At 46.7% G+C, this 21,014-nt stretch overlaps 2 protein-coding genes across 5 annotated transcripts in view; one reads left to right on the top strand and one right to left on the bottom strand.

Moving 5' to 3' along the window:
• The first annotated feature begins 226 nt into the window (after positions 1-226).
• On the top strand, positions 227-14,956 carry LOC113985012 (signal peptide, CUB and EGF-like domain-containing protein 1). Its single transcript, XM_027715540.2, has 9 exons — positions 227-576; positions 3,365-3,850; positions 5,189-5,324; positions 7,243-7,331; positions 9,080-9,143; positions 10,246-10,333; positions 11,355-11,467; positions 11,923-12,079; positions 14,259-14,956. Exons 1-8 carry the CDS (start codon positions 522-524, stop codon positions 11,933-11,935), a joined length of 1,044 nt encoding a protein of 347 aa, XP_027571341.1. The 5' UTR covers positions 227-521; the 3' UTR covers positions 11,936-12,079; positions 14,259-14,956.
• A 3,419-nt stretch (positions 14,957-18,375) lies between these two features.
• NSD2 (nuclear receptor binding SET domain protein 2) overlaps positions 18,376-21,014 on the bottom strand; it is a 74,167-nt gene continuing 71,528 nt past the window's right edge. For all 4 annotated transcript variants that reach the window (XM_027715535.2, XM_027715537.2, XM_039383345.1 and 1 more), the window contains one exon: positions 18,376-20,820. In XM_027715535.2, the coding sequence (XP_027571336.1) occupies positions 20,555-20,820 (266 nt within the window). In that variant the 3' untranslated portion in view covers positions 18,376-20,554. The remainder of the gene's footprint in view (positions 20,821-21,014) is intronic.

The raw sequence follows: 21,014 nt of genomic DNA, 5'->3' as shown, positions 1-21,014 counted from the left end.
TCACCAGAGGCTGCATTCTGGTTATGGCCTTGTGGTCTTACTTAAAATGGGAGCTGCTCTGAACTGGGGACTCTTCTGGGGTTGTTTTTCTTGTTCTTCTTACAGGAAATCTCGTGTGTCTACAAAATGAAATCCTCTCACTTGACGAGGTCACAGGGTGCTGGCCCGCAGCCAGGCGCGGGGTTCCTCCACTGCTCTGCCTGTTCCTCCCTGTGAGCCCATCGCTCCCTCCCGGACACTCCTCCTGCATGAATTTCTGCACGCTGCGAGGAGAGGCCTGGATCTGCTCTTCTCAGTGTCCAGTTTGTGCTACGCTTTGAGAGGGCCAGTATTGTCTTAAGACCTGCTGCAGTCTCCGAATATAAACCCCCCTTTGTTGGGGAGACGTTGACTTGACTGAGCCGCATGATCAGAGTCAGGTGACAAAATTGGGCATGAAAGCAGAGGAGAATGAGCAGTTGGGTGAGGGCATGAGCTGCTGATCTTACCTTTTGACAAGCTGCGTTACTGCTCAGGGAAAAATGAGTACCTGGCCCTCTCCTCTGCTTTGGAGCTTGACCACGGCGTGTTTAACAGGTAAGTCCTCCCGACGTGGAGTTCCTCTTGGCAGGCTGAGCACAGAGCTGGGTAAAGCCATAATGGGATTGTGAAAGCCCTGGGCTTCACTGAGTCGGGGTGCTGCAGCTGGCAGGGCAAGGGGGGAAGGCAGGAAAGGAAGTAAGTGTTAAATGATAGGCAGTGTTGGAAGTGGGGTGAATACGGTAAATGTGAAACCTTGCTTTTATAAGAAGAAAAAAAAAAAAGGAAAAATAGAGCTGTATTACTCTGCATATTGAGGACTTGCAGGGGCCTCTTCGTGGCTTTATCTTAAACCCTAAGGAACAGGATGCCTGCTTGTAGGGTAGGAAGGATCACCTCTGTAACCTTCCCTGACGTCCCCAAGGCTATTTGAGGCATCACATGTGAAATGACCAATCCTTCAAGTATCCCTGGAGGTACTTTGGTTGATTCACAGTGCTCCTAAAAAAAAAAAAAAGGCTCTAGAAATCAAAATTGCTGCTCCCTGGAATAGACAATATAAGAGCAGGACAGGAAATGGTTTGTTTGGTGAAGCTGAGGTTGTTTGAGTATTGTTTTTTCACACCTGTGACACTATAACTCGTAAAACAAACCCACACACTTTATTAGATGCTCAAAACTAGTTTTTTTCAGTCGGCTGACTTCTTTTTTTTTTCTCCAGAAGTTGTTAAAATTAATGTAAAAAGTGCTGGCTACTGAAGGCTATTGATGGCTACTGAAGTTTTGCAAGCAACTCTTTACTGTTTTAGTAAAGAAATTATTATCAAAGAGTATTTTCAGTTAAAGAAACAATGCATCTTAACAGTACCACCATTTAACACCAGAACCAACCAAAGAGTGAAAGCTTATATATTCAACTAAAAACCCAAACAACAACAAAATTCACCTTGTTAATGGCAGTCCAAGGTGTTCAAACCCCTGCAGAGTCTCTGGCTGGCAGAGCTGAGCTGATGGGTAGGGCTGCTCTGTGGGAGATCAGACTGTGATCCCAGCAGTCTGGGAGGTTTTTCTGGGAAAACTGGACAGTGACTTAGTGGTAGTGTTTACCATTAGTTTAATGAATCTCGGGGCTGACTCAGTTCATTGCCAGAGGCAAGGAAATAGCAGCAGACTGGCTTCAGCCCTTAAGGCAGGGGAGTCAGATGACAGAAATTATGCACCTCAGTCCTGGGTGGAAGCACGGCCACAGTAGAAGTATCCTCTCTGGGCACTGTGGAGCTGCTCTTCCTGCCTAGGACCAATGCTGGCACTTCCAGGTCACTTGGATTTGAGCCTGGGGCAGATCAATATCCCACAAAATGATCTCTGCTTTAGGGCTACAGCAAAAAAGTGGGCAGTGGCCCGGACAGCTGGGTGTTCATCTGCTTTACTCAGTAGTTGCACAAAGATGGGCTTTAGCACTTGGTGAAGCACAAAGCAGGCACTTTGAACAGGAGGGAGCATTCATTTCAAACTCTCTCCATGTGATCTCAACTTTCTAAAGACTCTTTTGTCCAGTGTCCTGATCTTGCTGTAGAAATTTAACTGGAGTTACCATCAGCTTGGTCTGCATGTTGTTGTTGTTCATACCATGGTGGTTCTAAGCACTGGTACCTGCAGTGCCTGGCCTTGTGTGGTGTGGACAAAGTTGAGGGACAAATCAAAGGCTAGGGATGAAGCATGGTTAGGGAAAAGCCTTCAGGGACAGCTGCCTGGTCCTTGTGCTGTCACCCCTCTTCTCACCTTCCTCAACCTACATCCTCCTGTTGGGTGTCAACTGCAGTTTTGGAGCTCCTTGAAACCCGTAAACTGATTTCTTAAGACAGTCCTTTTGCTTTCCATGCCAAGGAGCACTCAGTTCTGTGGGGGTTTAGCACATGTTGGCTGGTTGGAAGAGCATGTTCACATGGTATCAGCTCTGGTCTCATACTGGTGCTGTGCAAGGTTGGATGTTTTCAGAAGCTGCAGTTACTACTAAGTAAATCCCTGCCCTGAGTTCCTGACCCCAGCTGATGGGGCTGACTGACCTCAGTTGCTGTGGCAGGAGCTGCCTGTTTTGGTTCTGCTTCGCTTCCTTTGCTTAGTACCACACTACTACAGTAAAACCCAAGCTGTTTAATTTCATGGGTCTCTCCTCTGTTCAGAAACTGGAAGATGTCCCCCATGCCTGTGACAAGAGATGGCTTCCATGAGCAGAAGACATTTCAGTCCACCACATATCATGGCAAAACAACTTGAACTGCAGTAACACCTCCTTTCTCTGCAGATTACAACTATCCTCTCTCTAGTGGGGGATTTCAGAATCAAAGCAAGTCTTGGCCTGCAGGTTCCCTTCTGGCTACTGGATATATCTCTAGACAGTTTTAAAAGATCCCAAACCCATGACTTTTCTTGGCTGATCCATTTAAGGGAGAAGGGATAAAACAGCCAGCTACTTGACAAGCATCTTAAATCAGATTGTCATGAGCTCTCAGTGTAAACTGTCTCAAGGAGCTAACCAAACTGAGTGTTTCTGGCAGTTCTCACACCCTTCTATCTGGGAGAGTCAGGCCTCCTGGACATTGGCATCTACTTAGTTTGTGGCCTCATGGACCCATTAATTTAGCTCCTTGATAAGTCTCTTGTGTGCCTGGGATGCTCAGATGCTGACTCAGATCCTTGCTCTGTAGTGAATCACAGCAGATGGGAGCTTCTGGATGTCAGACAAGGACACATGGTTTAAGTAGTTGATAAAGACCTAATGGGAAGCCACCGACCGAGGGAGAACAATAATTTTGCCACTTCTTATGTTTTTTTCTTCTCTTAGGTATTGCTTTAGGCCAGACAATCAGCACTGAGGTTTCTATTGCATCAACACTAGTGCCTCCCAGTACACCCAGCACTGAGGTCCCTATTGCATCAAGACCAGCATCTCCCAGTGCAAGCACCACTGCAGCCTCTGCTCCCCCAGCTGCCACTGCGACCCTCCCGGCTGGATTGGCATCAACCACTGCAAACCTTGTATCGTCCACAGCAGCTCCATCTGCTGATCCAAGCACCATAACCCCTGCTCAGGCTCTGCCCACCACCACAGATGGGACCATCCTCAGCTCTGGCAGCACAGCTGCCTCTCGAGTATCTACAGGACCAGTGGGTGCATCTACTGGTGCCCCAACGTCCCCTCCAGGAGTGGCCACGTCTCCCGGGGTCCCGTCAGCAGCTCCGTCCCTCACCACCCCTCAGCCCTCCAACTGCAGCAGAGTGAACGTGACAGCCTGTTCCCCCTGCCCCCCAGGGACATTTCCCAACGAAGGTAAGAGTTTCTGCTCGCCCTGGATCCCGTGTGAGATGGAAAAGTGACTTGTCAGGGGAGGTGACACCAGCACGTGTTCTTATGTTGGAAACTTGGACAGGCAGCAGGAGAGGGAGATAATTCATCACACCTTTCTGACATTAAAGACTTGGTCTTCTCTGGCCTTGTGCTGTTGGTCTTCCCAAGGCTTCCCAATGGGATGACAAAGCAGTAGGATTGTGGCACAAAATGTAACACAAGTGTAACTTGATTTATCGGGAGAAAGATGTTATTTTTAGATACAGTGCCAAATACAAGGTCAGCTTCCAGCTGTCTTGAATGTTTGAAAGAGAATCTCTGCAATAGAAACAGCCTTTTCCCTTGGGCTTGAGAGAATACTTGATCAACCTCTGTTGTGGTCGGGAGTGCATAATATTACCTTTTGCAGAAGTTAGTTATGTTGTAACATGGTTGGGTTTTGTTTTCAAACACAACTACCCCACAAAAAATATCTCAAAAAACCCCCAAAAACAAAAACCCACCACCACCAAAAAAGAATTCTCTAAAATAAAATCCATATACTTTTTGCTTACACACACACACACACACACACACCCCCCCGCTGCAGGGCACTTTCAAAAAGGGGAGTAAGCAGCTCTGATGTTTAGGGTGAATCTGCAGAGGACAGGAGTAAATTCCCAGCTCCCTTATGTGCAGAACATTCATCCATAGGGTCTTCTCCTCTTGCCTGTGCTTGATTGTGCAGCACCCAGGACTGGCTCCTGCAAGCAGTGGGATGGCAGGTCTGACATGTTCAGCTACAGCAAATCCCTCCCAATTACTCTGCATGGTTTGGATTTGTTTTGAGAAGCAGAGAGGGGTAGAGTTTGCCTGGTGGGAATGCCATGGTACCTGTGCTCAGAGAAAAGCTGTTACTGCTTAAGGCATATCCTCTGCTCCAGGGTTTTACTCATCAGTTCTGCTTCCTGCAAGCTTAAATTATCAGTAATTCAAAGGTTTGGGTTTTCTTGGGATTTTTTTATTTGTGTGTTGGAGGAAAAACAAGGAAAATGTTCCTGTCCCCTCAAATTAAAGGAGGAAAAAGCAGTGACCTTAACTACTGGAAATCCACATTAATAAACTTGACACCTTAGATCATCTTAGAGCTGTTCTTCGGCTTGCTAATGATGCACAGCAGCATAATTAGCATTAATATTGCAGTTCCTACATTCTGAGGGTGCCTTGCCAGAGGGGCTGCATCCCAACCCTTCTGTGTTCATGGCAGTGACCCGTCCTGATGAGCACAGGGCTTTCACTCAAGTCTTGCAGCCCTGATCCTGACTTTTTGTTCCAATTTAGGCACCTTGAGCTGCTCATGCTGTGCAGGGGGCTCGTGCACAGACCCCAGTGCCTGCAGCTCCTGCCCACCAGGCCACTACCAGCCCCAAAGTGGGCAACCATCCTGCCTGCCCTGCCCACAGGGGTCTTACACCAGGTAAGTGACTGAGCCCCTCCCTGGACATGGTGGGAGGTGGATGCTATTCCTCAAAACACTTCCCAGCTGGCTAAATCCCCTTCTTTGGGCTATAGGAAGAGTGCTGCAAGGGTTGTTTCTCATAGGCTAAATTCTCCTCATCAGGAAACCCTGGTGTGGATATCCTGGTGCTGAGGGCTGCCCAGTGGCTGCTCCATCCCTCTGCAGGCTACCCTTTTATACCCTCATGGTCTTTTGTGTGTACTAGGGGGGAACAAGTCTGTGTTGTGATGAGGGGACACTTGGGAGCGAGGTCTGGGTTCATCTTCTCATCTTTTCTCTAGGATATCTCTGGCCAATGGGCTCCATTTCTGTGCTTTGCTTGAGTATTTTCTCAATCCCTGTTTTCTTGCCTCCAAGAGATCTCATTACATTTAAGTTGCTGGCATCTAAAGCAATATCCTCAGCTGACAAGGGTGTGGAAAAGCTGACAAGACATCCCAGACAGAAACTCTGCCTTGCAGTCTCACCAGGCTGCCTCATCCACTTGTACATCATGCTGTACAAGTCCTCTGGCTGCAGGGACATGTGGATGTGCTGCTCTCCCTATTTTCCATCAGGTTTTCCCTTGTCTGCAACAAGTGGGTTCCGTCCCTCAGGTGGTTGCAAGGACAGAAGGGGTGGTCAGAGCTTCCTAGGACAGTGTCCATCACAGAGCAGTTCCATTCGGATCAGTCCTTGGGAAGGGGGAACAAATTCTGCAGGGAAGAGTGACCTAACTGTACAGTTTGTTTGCAGCAGCCCCTGAATTTGGGGTGCCAACATCCTTCTCCTTCTTGCAGTTTGTGCTGTGAGGACCTACCTTAAAAATTTACACCCAAATTGCTTTAAAAAAACAACCAGGAGCAGTCCCCAGGCCACCACGCAGCTGCTGCTGTCGGGATGTGGGAGAGGGCAACACAGAGCCAGGGACCAGAGAGGGTCAGCCAGTGGTGTTGGGTCTGTGTGTGCCAGAGCAGGGACATGGATATGGGGGATATGGAGACTGGGGGTTCTGGGGGGTGCAGTGTGTGCATGGCCATCTCTGTGGCAGCTGTCTGGGCCTTGGGGCTGCGATGGGATCATTTAACATTTTTGTGGTATTTGGAGAATCCAGCCCCCCTGGAGCTTTGAGCAGCTCTGGCTGCCACGGGCCCTGTGTTGGTTTGTTTTAAGCAATGCATTTGCTCTGTTTCCAACTGATTTTTGGTTTGGTTTTTTTTTTTCCTGCAAATCTCGGTCAGCCCGGGGGTTTCTGAAGGAATTAAAGAGCACATCCTTGTTTTCCTCCAAAGCATCCCTGAGAATGTTAACAAATTCTTATACCCCCATGCTTGTTGTGGGGGATTTGGCTCTGTCAGTGATGAATGTAATAGCTTCCTCTTTCCCTGCCTTTCCCTCATTTCCTCCCCCTCCTCCTAGAGGTCTAACATATTGCATCCCCTTTCCTACAGTCCCTGTTATTTAAGGTCAGGGCTCTCTCACACGTCACTGCCTGTGGTTTAGCTTCTGATTTCCAACAATGAAGCAGCTCCTCTTGAAATGGCTGATGGATGCTGAACAGCAAACACCTTTCCAATTCCATTTAATATTCAAATGTGGATTTAAGAGTCTGACTATAAACCAAGGGTTTTAAGCCTGGCCACAATGTATTCTTCAAGACCTTCAATTCAGGCCTTCCCTTTCCACGTAGCTCACAGGCACAGGGCATCTCTAATGTTAATAATACAGGAATTTTTTTTTTCAGCGGACCTTTAACATTCAGGCCAGTTCACTGAACTCCTTCTTTATAACAACTGTTTCTAGACTTGTCAGTGTTGTGCTCTGCTCTCTCCTCTCCAAGCAGATAGAGGCTCAGGTGACCTAAAATAGCATTCCCCTCTGCTCCCTTCTCTCCCAGCTTCCCAAGGAGCACCATGTGCCTTCCCTGCCCACCTGGCCATTTTGCTGATGAGTCTGGGGCTGCAGCCTGCAGAGCATGTGAGCAAGGTAGGCTTTGGTCTGTATTCAACCCAAATGCATTTTCATCAGGCTACCCGATGGTTTTTCCCAGGGCCAGACACAATTACCAGGTAACTTAAAAGCACCGAAGGGTAAACAGGTTATTTTGTTCAGGCTAAAAATAACACAGCAGATCCCTTCCCATTCTGCTATTGACATTTTTATGAAAATGAAAAGAACAGATCTTGGAGTCAAGCTTGTGTTTCCAACAAGCTAATGCTAACACTGCAATGAAAATCAGGAAAGGAGGTTTATGAAATTCAGTTATAGCACAAGGGGGAGGGGTGTGTCAGGAAAATAAAGTATTCCTCCTCCAGTTTTTAATGGTAAAGATGAGTCTAAATCATCTTTGCTTTCACTTAGGCAATCTTCTGCAGCCTGAGTATTAAGTGTAATGCTCTCCTTATTCCCCAGGTGTTAAAACTGGAGTTTCAGTGAGGTGCTTTGCACCTGGGTGATGCCACACGAGCCTGGTACAATGTGTTTGCAGATGAGGTAACAGCGTGTGCAGAACAGAACAGCGTTTACTTATGCCTAATTAACACATGCAGTGCAACAGCTATTCTGCACTAGAATGGGGTGCTGCTCGAACATGCACAGCTGTTCTTTGGAAAATCCTCCCGCTGAATCATTGGGTTGGTACCTAAACCTTGGCTGTCACTTGCTAATTTCAGGAGGAACAAAGTCTGACTGGTGACAGCGAGGAGGTCTGTCACTCCCTTTACTCAGCAGATTTGAACACTGTGTTAGGTCACAAGGGAGTCTGTGGGGGTGGCCCCTAAATCCTGCAATTATAAATGTAAAAATATCCTTTTTCCCTGCAGGGACAGGGAGGTGGGTTTGGTTTGATCCTGCTCTGCTGCAGCCCCTGCTGTTTGGTGCAAATCTGTGTGGATTTGAGGCAGACCTTACCCACACTGCTTTCAGCTCTTCTCTGAACGTTAGTTTTGTCCAGTGTGGCCCCACGGCCGTGATAATTTTTGTGCATCATCGGGTTCCTTCCCAAAACCTCCTGAATTCCCAGGTGCTGTTCTCCTGGCTTTCCTGCTGGTGTGGCAGGACTCACAACTTGGGTCCTGCCAGCCCCTGCCCACACCACGGCCACTTTGGGGCACTTCACTCCTTGCTGTGCTTTGGGAAGGGTCAGTATGTGTCCTCCTGCCCATGAGGGTCCTCATGGCGCAGGGAAGGAGGGGGGGTGAGTAGCTAATTCCTGCACCAGCAGAGCCATCCTGGTTGGTGGGTCTTGTGTCCTTCCCCTTGGGGGCAACGAGATGCACCCCAGACTTCCTGGGATGAGGGAACTCCTGGAAGGGCTGGGGTGACCAGAGGGATTTCCCCAGATCAGAGGCTTGCTCCAGCTGAATAACCCTGGAGATGGCACTGGGATTACCTATTCCAGCTTCATTCCAGTTCAACCTGTGGTGCTGGGAAGGGTGACAGATCTCTCTGTCTCCCTGGTGAGGTTTTGGATGTGAGAGTGACACCAGGGCAATCTGCCTGATCCCTCCATGCATCCCTCAGCGTGGAAGAGGGCAGTAGGGAACTTTTATTGCTCTTTCAGAGCTTTTGACAAATAGAACCCCAAATATCCTGAATTAGCCCATGAAATGCCACCTGAAGCATGTTGTGGGGATTCATTTTGTTGCTTGTAAAACGAAGATGAGCAAATACACAACAATGTGTGGCAGTGATGTGGAGGCAAGACCCTGAAGCCTTACTTTGCTCTTTTTCAGGTTATTTTAGCTCCAAGCAAAACTCATCTTTTTGTCTTCCTTGCCTGCCGGGATCATTTTGCAAGTAAGAAGCTTCCTGGGACACTGGCTCTCAGGCAGACAGGGAGAGGGGTGTTTCTTTTGGCCACTGAGCTGCAACCACCAGTGCAGTGGCCAAAGACAAGTCATCTGCCACTTCAGCTGTGGAGATGTTAGTGCTGACCCTGGTGAGAGAGGGATGGTACAATGAGGAGAGGATCCTGGCTGGATGCGGAGGTCCTGTGGGATGAGGTGGCAGAGAATCAGCTCACAACCTGCCTTCCCCATTCCCACTTTCCATCATCACTGCGTTTCATGGGCACTGCACACCCCTGGGATCAGACTGATACTGGCACAGAGATGGAGCTGAGAGTTGCTCTGGGCTCTGGTAGTTTGTTTATCCTGAATCAGGGTGAGCAGAAGGCAGTGGAAAAAGAACCCTGGCTGAGCTGTCACCCTGGGGTGGGAGGGAAAACCTGAGGGAGGTCCTGGCGGGTACCTCATGATGGGCCTTGACCTACTGCGTAGGGATGCCTGTACAGGGGTTGGGGTGTTTATGTCCAAAGCAGGAGAACTGGCATATGGATACCTTCCTTCTGATTTCCCTTGAGCTCATTTGTCCTATGTTATGCAGCAGATCTCTGCTGAACCCTGCTTAAATTGCCATGGGACTTAACCCAGGGCTTAACCAGCTGTATTGCAGGTCTAGCCAAGTTCTAACCAGTTCCAGCCAAGGAATGCCAGATAAGGCAAAGTGACTTCTGGGATAGCAAGTTCTTACAGGTTTCATTCAAATAAGCAGTCAGAGAAGACAGAAATGCCATCGTGTGCCCAGGCCTAGTTAGACATGTGTCCAAGGCCAGGCTGGATGGGGCTTTGAGCGACCTGGTCTAGCGGGAGGTGTTCCAGTTGGCATTAGATAATCTTTAAGGTCCCTTCCAACCCAGACCATTCTAGGAATCTATGGTTGCATGCAAGAAACTGCACTGGAGACAGACAGTGTGAATGCCCATAAAATGGGAAAAGCTTAGTTCCCAGTAGACTCTGAAGAGTCCAGTCTACACATACATAAGAGCTGGCTTTTGTGGGCTGGGCTGGCCTTGGAAGTGCTTGTCCTACAGCATGTCCTGCCTCCTCTCCCCTCCCAGCACCACCAGCTGCACGGCCTGTCTGCCTTGTCCTGGGGGGCAAGAGGCTCCTCGGGAGGCATCGGAGGACTGTGTGCCTGCCAGCCAGGTAACTCTGCAGGGAGGGTGGGGCTGGGCTGTCCCAGGTAACTCTGCAGGGAGGGTGGGGCTGGGCTATCCTGTCTGGGAACACGTGGCTTCACTGCCAGTGGAAGTGGCTTATTCCCGAGACTCCTCCCATTGGACCTGGAGGCTGTGTCTCCCTGCCCTGGCTGGCGTCTGCAGAGCAAAGCAGTGAGGGCTGGTGCTGGGGCGTTTGACTTGCTGGTGGAGGCTGTGCCTGTGCCAGACCTTCCTGCCGAGGTTAATGGCTTGGAGGAGGGCTGGTCCCTGGCACGCCAGGGCACCCAAAGCCAGGCTGGATACATAGTTCTGGCTAAAAAGCATCTTCATCAGTGGTGGTGGCTTTGCTGAGGAAAGCACAGAAGGCGGGATGCTCTGCACTGGCAGCAGGCTGGGGCAAAGGGGACAGTCAGAGAGGGGATGTGAGGACACGGCCCTGCGGGAGGGCACAGTGCTCCGGGCACCCCCAGTGGCCATGGCCAGCCTCCACTTTGGACACAGCACCAGGGGTTTCTTGTAACCAAGTTTTAAACGTGCAGAAAACCATTTACCGCTTTGAGACTTGGAACCTCTGTGACCCGTCGTTCCCACAAAGCTTAGGAAACCAAGCTGTGCTTTGAACTGTGCTCAGCAAGTTTCAAACAGCTGGAAAAGATGTTTGAATCCAGAACTGGAGTGGATGAAACACTGGTGACCTCCAGCTCCAACCTCCCATCTGCTTTAAAGCCAGAGCTCACAACTAAATCCTTCCCCCACCTACTCCTACTCACACCTACTCTTTGCCAAGGTCTGACCCCAGATATTCTTTAGTCCCTCTGTCCCTGTTTGTTCTGTTCTGCCCCTTTGCCACCGACCCAGGACCAAAGGCCAGGCTCAGTTTTTGTTATGCACATAAGTCTTTAATGCTCTTTCTCCTTGTGGCTTTGAAAACTAAATCATCCATATGCAACTGCAAAGGTCCTGGGGTCTAGTCCCAGATCTTAATTTTGCGCTTATTTGCTCTTTAGGTACATTCAAAGGTCCAAATGACAGCAGGTGCAAGGTCTGCAGGACAGGAGAGTACCAATTACAGCGGGGCAAGGAGAGCTGTGACCTGTGCCCAGAGAATCATTACTGCCCTGTGAGTCCCCATCAGCTGGTGGAATAGACTGGGTTAAGAATAGAGCTGTCCCATGACAAACCAAATACACTTCAATTAACATTTTTTCTTTTAATCTGAGCTTCTTTCTTTTTTTATAAACAGACAGAGCCCTGATGGAGGGAGATGGTTAAAATTATGACACCAGGAGGGTGGTTTTTTGCTACCCCTGGAGCTGCCCACTCTCCCTGGGCCATCAGGGGATGGTGTGTCCATTAATGAGGGGGTTGATGTATGGACTTGCTGCGTAATGACACCTTCTGCTCTTCCCCTACTCTAACACCACAGGGGCAGACAGGCTGAATTTAATGACAGCAGGTTCATTTTTTGGTTATTTTTCTTCTGGGTTTTTCTTTTCAATGCTACAGTGTCACCTCCCTTTGCACTAGTTACCTTCTGCAGTTTGCTGGTGCTGAGTTACTTCTTCTCTTGGGCAGAGCCCAGATGTGAACCCGGTCAAGTGCCCTCCTGACGCCTTCTGCCCCCGGGGCAGCACAGAGCCGACCTACTGCATGGAGCTCTTCCTATACAAGGCAGGGGACTCCTGCCAGCTGACCCCTGTGATGATTGTTCTCCTGGCCACCTTCTCTGCAGGTGAGCATCAGTCTTCTCTGTCCTGTGGTAAAACTAGACACCCCTCTGCAGCTGGGCACCTTTCTGTTAAACCAAGTATTCTCTGAATGGTGTATTTCGTGTTTCTGGGAATCTGGATTTCTAATGAAGGTCTTTCTGGCTGCTTTCAAGGCCAGTGATAATCCTTTCCCTGTTGATATGTGTTAACAGCTGTACTTTTTCTGGAGTAAGGCTGAATGCTTGTTGTCTGTCCCTGGGAAGCAGGTGTGCATATGGACCCCATATCAGGAATTTCTTGACTGCCTAAAAGTAGGAAATAAGGCCAATTTCCTTTTGGTATGAGACTTTGCTTCCTGAAAGCATTTCTGCCTTAACTTCTGCCACAGCATCCAGCAGGACTGGGGGCTGCCAGCTCGTGCACTGTTGCTTGTGTTGATGCCATAGTGCATCTTGTAACCAGCAGATGAGACAGCCAGCACCTGCTGAGTGTGGGGAGCATCCCTCATCCCAAGTGCCACCTGCTGGAATTAGCTCACTAGGGCAAGCCAATGCATGGATGAGCTTTTCTGCTGGGAAACTGCACCATGAACAATCATTCCAAGACAATGTATTTGCATTTGTAGTCTTAGCAAAGGGAAAAATAGAGTTCTGTTGGTTTTAATCAATGTTGAGGGGAGGTTTAATTGGAGAGTCATGATGAAAATGGGCAACTATTACTGCTATGGATTGCAAAAAGGGCAGATGGGAAGAGAGATTTGTCTCCCGTGCCCTGGCAAATGAAGAGAAATTCTTAAGTGTCACTTAACGCTACCAGAGAAAAAAAGTCTTGTGTCAAGAGAGCTAAGTCACAGAGATGATTAAGCCATCAGAAGATAAGGAATATCCAATAACCCTCATATCCATGGCTGTCTGTGTTTCAAGTGTGTGTTATGTACCTCCTGAAGACCCATTCTCCACTCAGCTCACTGTTGTTAAAAGGCAGGGGGAGATAAAATAGATGTGCTGTTCCCCACAGTGAGCAAAGCTCCTTCTCCAACAATAAAGCAGTGAAAGTCCCCATCAAACTCCTCTCCTGGCGGCTAAGGAGAGGACTCCATGGATACATAGAGGAGACGAGGACAGCAGGATCTGGAGAAGCTCTAACAGCACTGGCTGACTGCTTGTCTCCCAAGAGCTGAAATGCCTGGTGGGAGCAGATGGGGGTTGTTCTCACAAGCTGTGGCTCGGAACCATGTGAAAGCTCCTCCACTGACCCCTATCCCCCTCATGCCAGGCTGCAGTCCAAAAATCTGCCAGATGCCATTTGAAGCGAATATTAATTTGAAAAAGTAGATTAAAATGAAGTGTATGAAAAGCCCGTCCACAGAGGCCCACAATGGCCCATTAACCAGCACTTCTGATAAACAAGTCCGAGGGTGAGAGAACAGCATTCCCCGGCGCAGTCCCGCCTCTCCCAGAGCTTGCTACAAGGAGGGGGAAAGGAAACAGCCCACGCAGGAAAACACGAGTATTTCATGGCTGGTCTCACAGATCAAGTGTTTAGCATGAGACTGTCTGCTCATGCAGCCTAAATTTGGGCATATTTGCCTGGCCATATTGCATCAGAGCGACAGATCTGTGCTCTTCTGTTCAGATCAATTTTCTCTGATGATGCTTCTGCCAGAAACAAATGAACAGAATGTCACAGTACTTGAGATTTGCCAATTATTTCCATGTCTATGCCCAATCTAAAAGTAATTTTCCCTGACAGCCCTGATGATCTCAGTCTAGACTCAAAAGTTAATCTAGGTTAGTTACTTCTTGTGCCTCAGTGTGAGCGCTGCTCAGAGCAAACTAATTTCTCAGCAAGAGTCTTTGGTGGGATCTGCAGCGGATAGGATGCCAAGTAGAAAAGAACAGTTCCATGGAGCAGAAAGCTAATGGCAGTAGGAAAGCAAGTTAAAACCTGCCATTATTCCCTGCAGCTTCCAGAGCAAAGCTGAAATGCCAGAGCATTTATTATTATTGCTAGACAAACCTCTTTTTGGTGGTTTATTTTGAGGGGTTTTTTGGGGGTGTGTGGGAGAGGCAGAGTACGTAGGAGAAAAACCCCTTATGTTACTGGAAGAGAATATCTGGGTTGGGAAGCCTCAGAGCAAACATCACCTGGTGCTTTCTTTACCTTCCCATCTGAGAATGACTACCATTCCTCTCTTTCCAGGTGGAATCTTTGTTATCTTTCTAATAATTCTGAGAAGGCGGCAAGACTCTGGCAGGAAATCACTGAAGTCTCTGTTGCTGCCCCGAGGCTCAGGACGACATTCGACTTATGGGGGCATGGAGCACACAGAACCAGTCTATGCTGGGTGGTAGCACAGGACAGGCCCCCCAGCAGGCACCTGCCTCTCTTTTGCCTGGGGGAAAACAGATGTGTGTGTGTATGGGCAAGGTGTTTAACCACAAGCAACTTATTTCCGTATAGGCAAAATAAGTGCTGAGAAATAAAACTCAGTTTTTGAGTTGTGGCTGCTTGTGCGAACCAACCCAGCTGCCTGCTCTGCCACACTGGCCTGATGTGTTCCCCTTTCAATTCCTAGCTTCATTCACAAGTAAATACTTTTCTCCTTTCCCAGGGGGGAAAAAACCCAAACAGAAGCAAACAATTACGTCTCTCTCTCCATTTCAATAGTCAGCTCAACAGAGTGAGGACTGACCGCTCCAGTTATTGAAGTTCCTGTGACACAATACTCCCTTCCACCCGAGCATGAATTAACATGAATGTGCTTCTTTTTACTAATATGTCATTTGTATTTTTTTTCTCATTATCAAATGGGTAAGTCAAGGGAAGGAAAAAGCTTTCCCTCTTCTCTCAGCTGTGGGCAAACGTGCAACTAAAATAACGGTTGATTTTGGGACAAATACATCTCTTTTGTTTCCTGCTGTAAGGTGGTCCTTCATATTAGAGCTACAAAAGCAACTCAAAGGGAGCAGCATGGTGCAGGCACAGAAAATGCCTTGCAGATTTTTGCATGCTGAGGAGATGGGCCTTTATGAGACCCATTCCCTAAACGCCCATGCAAAGTTCCTTCCCTGGTCCTGGACACTTGATTCGTCCCCCACCCATGAGAGCAGCAGGTCTGGTTTCTACCTGTTTGCTCTGCCACTCCAAGCCTTCTCCTGTGCACCCAGCCCAGTTTAACCATCTTGTTAAACTGATGTGATTTGTGTTTTACAGGGATGATTTCAAAGTGTGTAGTTGGGTGACTCTTCTCTTTTTAAACTTACTTTTGCTGTATTTTCCCTACTGTGCTTTTTCTCTCAGTGATGTTTGGTCAGTGCCCCAGGCACTCAGAAATGCCATTGACTGTACTGGAGTCAGGTTCAACTGCTCCATGAAACCAGTACCTGGGGCCCCTTAACCTTCCCACCTTCCTTTTCCTCCTACAGTGATGTGCACACACGTGCTGCGTAAGCCCAGACAGACCAGCTGTGACCCTTCGTGTCAGGGCTGTGCTTCACCAGCTCTGTGAGTGCTTGTAAAAATAGTACCTACTATGAAAAGATCCACGCTTTCAAATGACTCTGCACTGAGGTGGGAGCAGGTGTTACTTCTACTTCAGTCTTGCACTAATGGGCCCCTGGAGCAGCTCAGTCGGCTGAATAACCCAGCTGTGGGGGGTTAAGTGGTTCCTGCCCTCAGCTGCTCATTCTCTCCCCAGGGGAGGTGTTAGTGTGTTTCAAAAAATATATAAAATATATCAGTGCTCTGATCTCTCTCAACTATGTCAGATGAATAAATGGATGGCAAGAGAGGTACATCTGCCATTGGAGACAGACAGGTTGCCCAGAGAAACTGTGGATGCCTCATCCCTGGCAGTGTTCAAGGCCAGGTTGGATGGGAATTTGAGCAACCTGATCTAGTGGAAGGTGTTCCTGCTCATGGCCGGGGGGTTGGAACTGGATGGTCTTTAAGGTCACTTCCAACCCAAACCATTCTGTGATTCTAATCTGGATCAGCAGCAACACAGCAGCAAAGGGACACAATCCTGATGCACAGCACTAGCTGAGCTCAGCAGAACAGTAAGCCACTAGTATCAAAGCACTTCTCTGAAATGCTTTTCAAAAAAATGTAGCTGCTGTCAGACATAGGAGACTCTACACATGAAGCCAAACCAGACCCTCCTTCCCCCACAAAAAAACCCCAACCTGTCTGAACAAGCAAAACAGTCAAATTCAGACCTGGGCAAGCAGGACCAGCAGCTGTGACAGCAAAAGGAACCCGAGGGAACGGCGCTGGTCGGGCTGAGTGGCTCCGGCTCAGTGTCACTACAGCATGTAAAATTATGAGCACAGCGCTCTCACAGGAAAAACTGGACTGCAAAAGATGTCAGTATTTTTGTGATAAGAGAGGCTGTGAAAACAAGCCAGAGCACAATCATTATCACCTCCATGTAAGCGTAAAACAGTATTTCCATGGCGTCTCTTAGGAAGTCCTGGAGTGTAAGTTTTCCCTATGAAAGAACAAAACCCCATTCCCTTGCTGTCAAACCATGCTTGCCTAGTATGTATCATTTTTCTTTAAAGAAAAAAATTTGGTGCAAAAATAAGTTATTAGAGCTGTTTTATGAAAAAGACTTAGCAACTTCTCAAATAACTAGGAATGAAATTCAATATTTAATAAGACATTGAAGTTTCTCAAGCAGTCAGACATGGAATAATATGACTCAACAATGTGGAAAAATCCCATTAATACGTCTTTCAAGATATTTTGCTTTTCCAAGTAATTCAAATTAAAAAAAAAAAGAAAACCTAAACCTGACCATGAACACAAAGCTACTGAACAAAACAGACATTTGATTATTCTTCCTAGAGTGTATGAAAATACATCTAACATATTCAACTGAAAACTGTTCCCATTCTTGCTCATGTGATAAGAGAACAACAAATTCTGAAATTGGCTGTCATGTATCAGCTTTTGGCTGGAAAAGGAAAGACATTTTGCTACTTTGATGGGCAAAACACAGAGAACATAATTTAAGGCCACATAATTTGCCACACTTAGATTTTGTTTAGATGAATTTATAACAGAAAACCTTTTAAGTTGCTGAATGCTAGGAAGTACTGAGTTGCATCATGAGAAAGCTCAGTTTTTGAAGACTGTTTTACCTCTTATTTGAACAGTGGGTGTCTTAGTTACAGGGACTGGGACCAGTTTATCACCATGTGGGTATAACCAAAACTGTGTGTCCTACACCCTCTATGTCATTTCTGATGGACTGGTAATGATGGATCATTTGCAGCAGCTGCCCAGGGCACACCTGACACCTGAACCTACAAGCTGGGTGTTAAAGAACTCCACAAGGAGTGTTTCTTTGTCTTCACACCAAAGACTCAGATGTGATAACTCTCCTCAGGGGAGGCATTAGAACCTTCACACCCAGCCTGAGGGGTCATCTCTGTCCCGGGGGCTGGGTTATACGTCTGTCTTTGGGGGTTAAAACCAGTTTTTCTCTGTATCATTGCATCTATTGTAATAGTTTTTTGTAAATTGTAACTCTGACTTACAATCTCTCTGGAGTTGGATTCATTTCTCTGGCTGGTTTACTTTTAAACCAGCACAGTGGGAGAAGGAAAACAGTGGAACAACTTTTCTTTTGCCCTCTTTTTTAAACAAAACTTCGGCCTATTTTCCCAGGCTGCAGAGCAGGTACAGAAGCCTTCATTAAAACACACCCAAACGCCACCTTTCTTAACTCAGAAACTAAAACTCTCCCAGACTGCCACGTGAGTGACTGAGCTGAGCTGGGCAGTACGTATTGAGGGGGAATATGATCCACATGTGCCCAGCAGAAGGAATGAATCGCTGGGAACTCAAAAGGGAACTCCTGGTTTGCAGTCTCAGTGATGCAAAGCTCCACTGGCCCCGAGAGTTGAGTAGTAAAGAGCAGGGAAGAGGTAGAAGGAGGCGGGAAGTGGAGCAGCCGCTCCCTCAGATCTGTTTGTGTGAATGTAAGGAGGGCTCGGAGGGGTCGCTTTGGACACCCAAGTCCTTATGTCCCCACAGACAGACACAAAGGGGTGGCTGTCCTGCATCCTGCTGTGATAAATGTGCTTGTGACCCCACTGGAGAGGCAGGCAGGGAGCTGCAGGCTCCGTACCTGATCCCAAACCGGAGGGTGTTACTGCAGCAGTGCCCGTCAGTAACAGTTTGAGACAGTGGCTTCTGCCTCTCAAGGCCCGGGGCATCACTGTTCCAGAGTGCCAGAGCTGTTACACCTACACGTGAAGAGGAAAAAGCAACACACCAACTAAAAGAAATTAACAAATTATAAAAGCAATGGAATGTAAAGGTAAAATTTTATAATAACTTATTTAAAGGTATTCTTACAAAGCCTTCCTTACACGGTATAGTATTCAAAGAATGGTCCCAATGACATCCAATTCCTTCATTTTGTTTAAAAGCAATGAGGAAAATATTTCTGCTTTACTACGTGACCTCGTTTTCCTCCCTGCAAACCCCCATATCAGAGAAACATCCATAGTACCATCTTTTGGTTTTGATTTTAGGCACAGGACTGTTCCTCAGTCCCATGGCAGAAAGTTTCCCTCAAAACCAATTAAGGAATCTTGAATTTTAGCTCGAATGCAAGGCTTGGCATACCATTTCAAGAAATGCAAACGTAACACTTCCCCTGATTTTGACCTGTGCTATTTCTTCAAAATTATTTGAAAAAAATTAACCTTCCAACAGTGTTTATAAAAACTGATTCAAAGAACAAAGCAGTTTGGTCACAAAACAGGAACAAAAGAGTTCAGGATACGGCAATGCAACATTTAAAATCTCTTTCAATTAATACCTTCTAATAAAACCAAAGTTTTTACGTGTTGGGAATAAACGGGGATTTTAATAATTCAAAAAAACTATATCTGCAATCAAATCCTGAAGAAATACCTTGGGAAAAAACCATACACTTTCATGATATAGCAAGGCTTCATTTTCAAAAGGGCTACACAGAGTTTTTGCACTATTAAAGGCAAACTAAGCTAGAACATACACAAATGACTAAATGGACGTGGAGGCGCCCGTGGTGTTCACAGAGGGTAGATGACAATGGCACAAGTCAGAATGTGCTTGTAATGCTGCCTAATCACGGGGCCAAGGCCATGCACTGGGAAGAAAACTGCCAGGTGTTTTTCTTTACCGTTTTTTCCTAGTTCTAATATTTCCATCAATACTAAATCTCGTATATCCATCTCACTGTGAGAACCCAACGCTGATGAGAGCAAAGGATTCAAAACAGCTTTGCTGGCACAACACAGTGGTGATGAGATAGTCAAGAGCAGAGCTTGTAAAATTGTAACAAATAATTTCAGTCTGTGAAGTCAAGTAGCCAGTTACAGACTTTATTGAAAGGAACAGACAGGCTAAATTTTGTATTAAAGTTACTCCTTACGTGCTTCTTCAAAAATCTATTTCGTTTTCACTTAGTTGTTTTGAATTTAGTTTTTGCACTTTAGTCAAGTTTCACCTTCTGTTTCATTCACAGGGGTGGTTTTACCTGTTGTTGGGCATTTCTTGCATTATCATAAAGTTGTAGTGCTTGGGCTCCAAGCATTCCAAAGAAATGTTTGCCTCTGTGTTTTACCTGACATTAAGGAAAAAAAAAGATCAAGTAATTTTTTCCAAATAATAGGTTTTGTAAGATTTATTTTTATTAAAACACAAAATTCCTAGGGTATTGGGCCTAGACTGCAAGACAACATCCCTTTAAATCCTGACTTGCACAGCTCTGCAGGATCAAGTCACTTCTATTTTGCTGGGATGAAACACAGGAAAAAACAGTATAGAAAAAAAATCCCTAACAAAGTAGGATTTCCCCTCTCTGGTATGGGGTATGCCTTTCCACGCACTACACTTCTCGGTGGAAGGATATTTAAGAACATGATTGTTTGATAATCATTTTCTAAGAGCACAAACAAATTGTTGTGTGTGTGGTTATAGCGAGATACACACCTGGACCATGACTGGCATTCAAGCACTTGCTCAAAAACACACAAGGCAAGCAAATCTTATTGGGACCACAGACCAAGCCATTTCTTACTCAAAAGGACTTGAGAGCTAACAACTTCTTTCAAGGATATACTATTTTAAACATCTGTTGGTTGACAAATACTATCTCAAAAAACTATGTTTACGCCTACCTGGTTTGATTTTTAACCTACCTCCAACCTGCAAGTATTTTGGAGGGAACATTTTACATTCGTAACAATTCAAGTGTAACTGTAATGCTGAGTAATAAGTTTGGTTTGTCCTGAAGTTTACTGAACTATGCAGTTCGTTATCAGTGCAGAAGCAGCAGAAGACTGCTGTGGTTGGCTCAGTGGAATTATAAAAACAAAACAAAAAATCCCCCCCCATGTAACCTTTACAGAATATATGTAAAACCGTGTCCTTCCCTGGTCATATTCACAACTTATCTACAAGATAGTGTTAGCAGTAGAAACTGCAGTCCATGACTATTTGCATTCAGCTCTCATCCATCTGTTCCTCTTTCTCCTCGGCTTCAACTTGTTCAGTTTTCTGCGGGGTTTCTCAGTCTTCCGAGTTTCAACAGAATCCACCCCGAGAACATGTTCAGAGCAGCATAACTGTCCATTCAACATAGAATTTAGTACTGTCCTGTCTTGGTGCTCCTTGCAGAAGGAATTTGGGCAGAAGTGGCAGAAAGAAACAGAAGGTTTGCCACAAACATCACAGTGGTGCCAAGGACACTCCCACTTCCCTGCAGTCAAAAAACAAAGAGCCCATTAGTGAGTGGGGAGTAAAACATGGCATCGTCTCTGAAAGAAGTATTGTGTTTTAGCAGCTGAACAACACACAACTTTCCTGACAAAGCAAATGAGACAGCAACTACTGGGGCTAATCTCAACACAAAATGCTACATCCTACCTCTAAAGTTCAGCTGACAGCTGTAAG

The sequence above is a fragment of the Pipra filicauda genome, unplaced genomic scaffold (genome assembly GCF_003945595.2).
Source record: "Pipra filicauda isolate LSUMZ 115617 unplaced genomic scaffold, ASM394559v2 scaffold305_size881528_pilon, whole genome shotgun sequence".
Taxonomy (NCBI): domain Eukaryota; kingdom Metazoa; phylum Chordata; class Aves; order Passeriformes; family Pipridae; genus Pipra; species Pipra filicauda.
Note: the sequence above shows the minus strand (reverse complement) of the source record. Positions and strands in the feature narration are given on the sequence as shown.

Coding starts and splice junctions, on each gene's coding strand:
- LOC113985012 (XM_027715540.2), top strand. CDS start 522: ATGAGTACCTGGCCCTCTCCTCTGCTTTGGAGCTTGACCACGGCGTGT. Junction 3,851..5,188: donor AGGGACATTTCCCAACGAAG/GTAAGAGTTTCT, acceptor GTTCCAATTTAG/GCACCTTGAGCTGCTCATGC. Junction 7,332..9,079: donor CTGCAGAGCATGTGAGCAAG/GTAGGCTTTGGT, acceptor GCTCTTTTTCAG/GTTATTTTAGCTCCAAGCAA.